The 1,688-nt window shown below is 49.5% G+C and overlaps 1 protein-coding gene across 1 annotated transcript; it reads left to right on the forward strand.

Annotated features, from left to right (window-relative positions):
* Positions 1–696: 696 nt before the first annotated feature.
* On the forward strand, positions 697–949 carry LOC107299563 (microtubule-associated protein 4-like; the record flags this gene model as incomplete). Its single annotated transcript, XM_015828931.1, has 1 exon — positions 697–949. A coding segment is annotated over exon 1 (253 nt), but the record flags the coding sequence as incomplete, so codon positions are not given.
* Between the last annotated feature and the right edge of the window lie 739 nt (positions 950–1,688).

Raw genomic sequence — 1,688 nt, forward strand, 5'->3', positions numbered from 1 at the left:
TCAGCAATAAACCAGTTTAGTTGAAAGCTTCCCGTGCGCAGGCTTTCAGCAATAAACCACTTTAGTTGAAAGCTTCCCGTGCACCGGCTTTCAGCAATAAACCAGTTTAGTTGAAAGCTTTCCATGCACCGGCTTTCAGCAATAAACCAGTTTAGTTGAAAGCTTCCCGTGCGCAGGCTTTCAGCAATAAACCAGTTTAGTTGAAAGCTTCCCGTGCGCAGGCTTTCAGCAATAAACCAGTTTAGTTGAAAGCTTCCCGTGCACCGGCTTTCAGCACTAAACCAGTTTAGTTGAAAGCTTCCCGTGCGCAGGCTTTCAGCAATAAACCAGTTTAGTTGAAAGCTTCCCGTGCACCGGCTTTCAGCAATAAACCAGTTTAGTTGAAAGCTTCCCGTGCGCAGGCTTTCAGCAATAAACCAGTTTAGTTGAAAGCTTCCCATGCGCAGGCTTTCAGCAATAGACCAGTTGAGTTAAAAGATTCCTGTGCCTAGGATTTCAGCGATAAACCAGTTTAGTTCACGTCTGTATCTGGTCTGTTTTGGCGCCCGAAAACCTACTCGTTCCTTAAGAACAACCTAAAGTTTTGAATGCCGATTCAAATGTCGAGAAAGACGCTTGATATCCTTCTCGTTCTCCCCCCCCCCGTCCTTTTCTCTCCCTTTTCCCAGCGCGAACGTCGGGAAAGGCGCCAGCGGCATGGCGGACACGGAGCAGAACCTCAGCCTGGCCGACGCACTGACCGAGCCCCCGCCGCAAATCGAGGAGGAGGTGAAGCGGGATTTCATGGCCAGCCTGGAGGCCGAGAAGTTTGACGACGTGATCGGGGAGAAGGTGGGCAAGACGGATTACGTCCCGCTCCTGGACGATGAGGACGGCGACGGCGGCGGTCCGAAGGCCGAGAACCAGGAGGCGAAAGCCAAACCGCGGGCCGAGAACCTTCCTCGGGAGCGTGAGTGTCGCCGCGCGGCCGGGGGTTGGGTTGGGCATAAAGCGGGACGAGGGTGACGTCGAGAAGTTGGGCTCCGTTCTCGTCGGCCGGGGCCAAGCGGTTGTCCTCAACTTTATGACCAGAATTGAGCCCCTCCCTTCCGTTTCCGTGGATAAACAGGAGGTTTTGCCTTAACTTACGACCGAGTTTTTTTGGGGTCGTTAAGTGAATCGGTAAAACCGAGCTCCCCCCCTCCCCCTGTTGACTTTGCTTGAGATTTCTGTGGCTAATCGGGGAACGTGGCCCTGTTTTACGACCTCACTTGCCCCGGTCGCTAACTGAATCGCTGCAGCGGTTCAATTTTGAAGAAGAGACCGGACAGCCGTTTGTCTGAAATGGCCTATAGGTAGGGTTTCCTGCCTGAGCAGGGGGTTGGACTAGATGACCTCCAAGGTCCCTTCCAACTACTACTACTATTTCTTGTTCTTTTTTTCTTTCCTCCTTCTTCATTTCTTCTTCTCGTCTTTTCTTCTTTCCTTTTCTTCTTCGTTTCTTCTCTTGTCTTTCCTTCTTTTCTTCTCCTTTTCTTCTTTCCTTCTTTTTCTTTGTATCTTCTTTTCTCCTTTCCTTCTTCTGTTTTTCTTTTCTTTTTCTTCTTTCATTCTTGTTTCTTCTTTCCTTCTTTCCTTCTCCTTTCCTTCTCCTTTCTTTCTTTTTCTTCTTTTCTTTCCTTCTTTTCTTCTTTCCTTCTTCTCTTCTT

This window comes from Protobothrops mucrosquamatus, unplaced genomic scaffold, assembly GCF_001527695.2.
Source record: "Protobothrops mucrosquamatus isolate PMUCROS unplaced genomic scaffold, P.Mucros_1.0 scaffold5113, whole genome shotgun sequence".
Lineage (NCBI taxonomy): Eukaryota > Metazoa > Chordata > Lepidosauria > Squamata > Viperidae > Protobothrops > Protobothrops mucrosquamatus.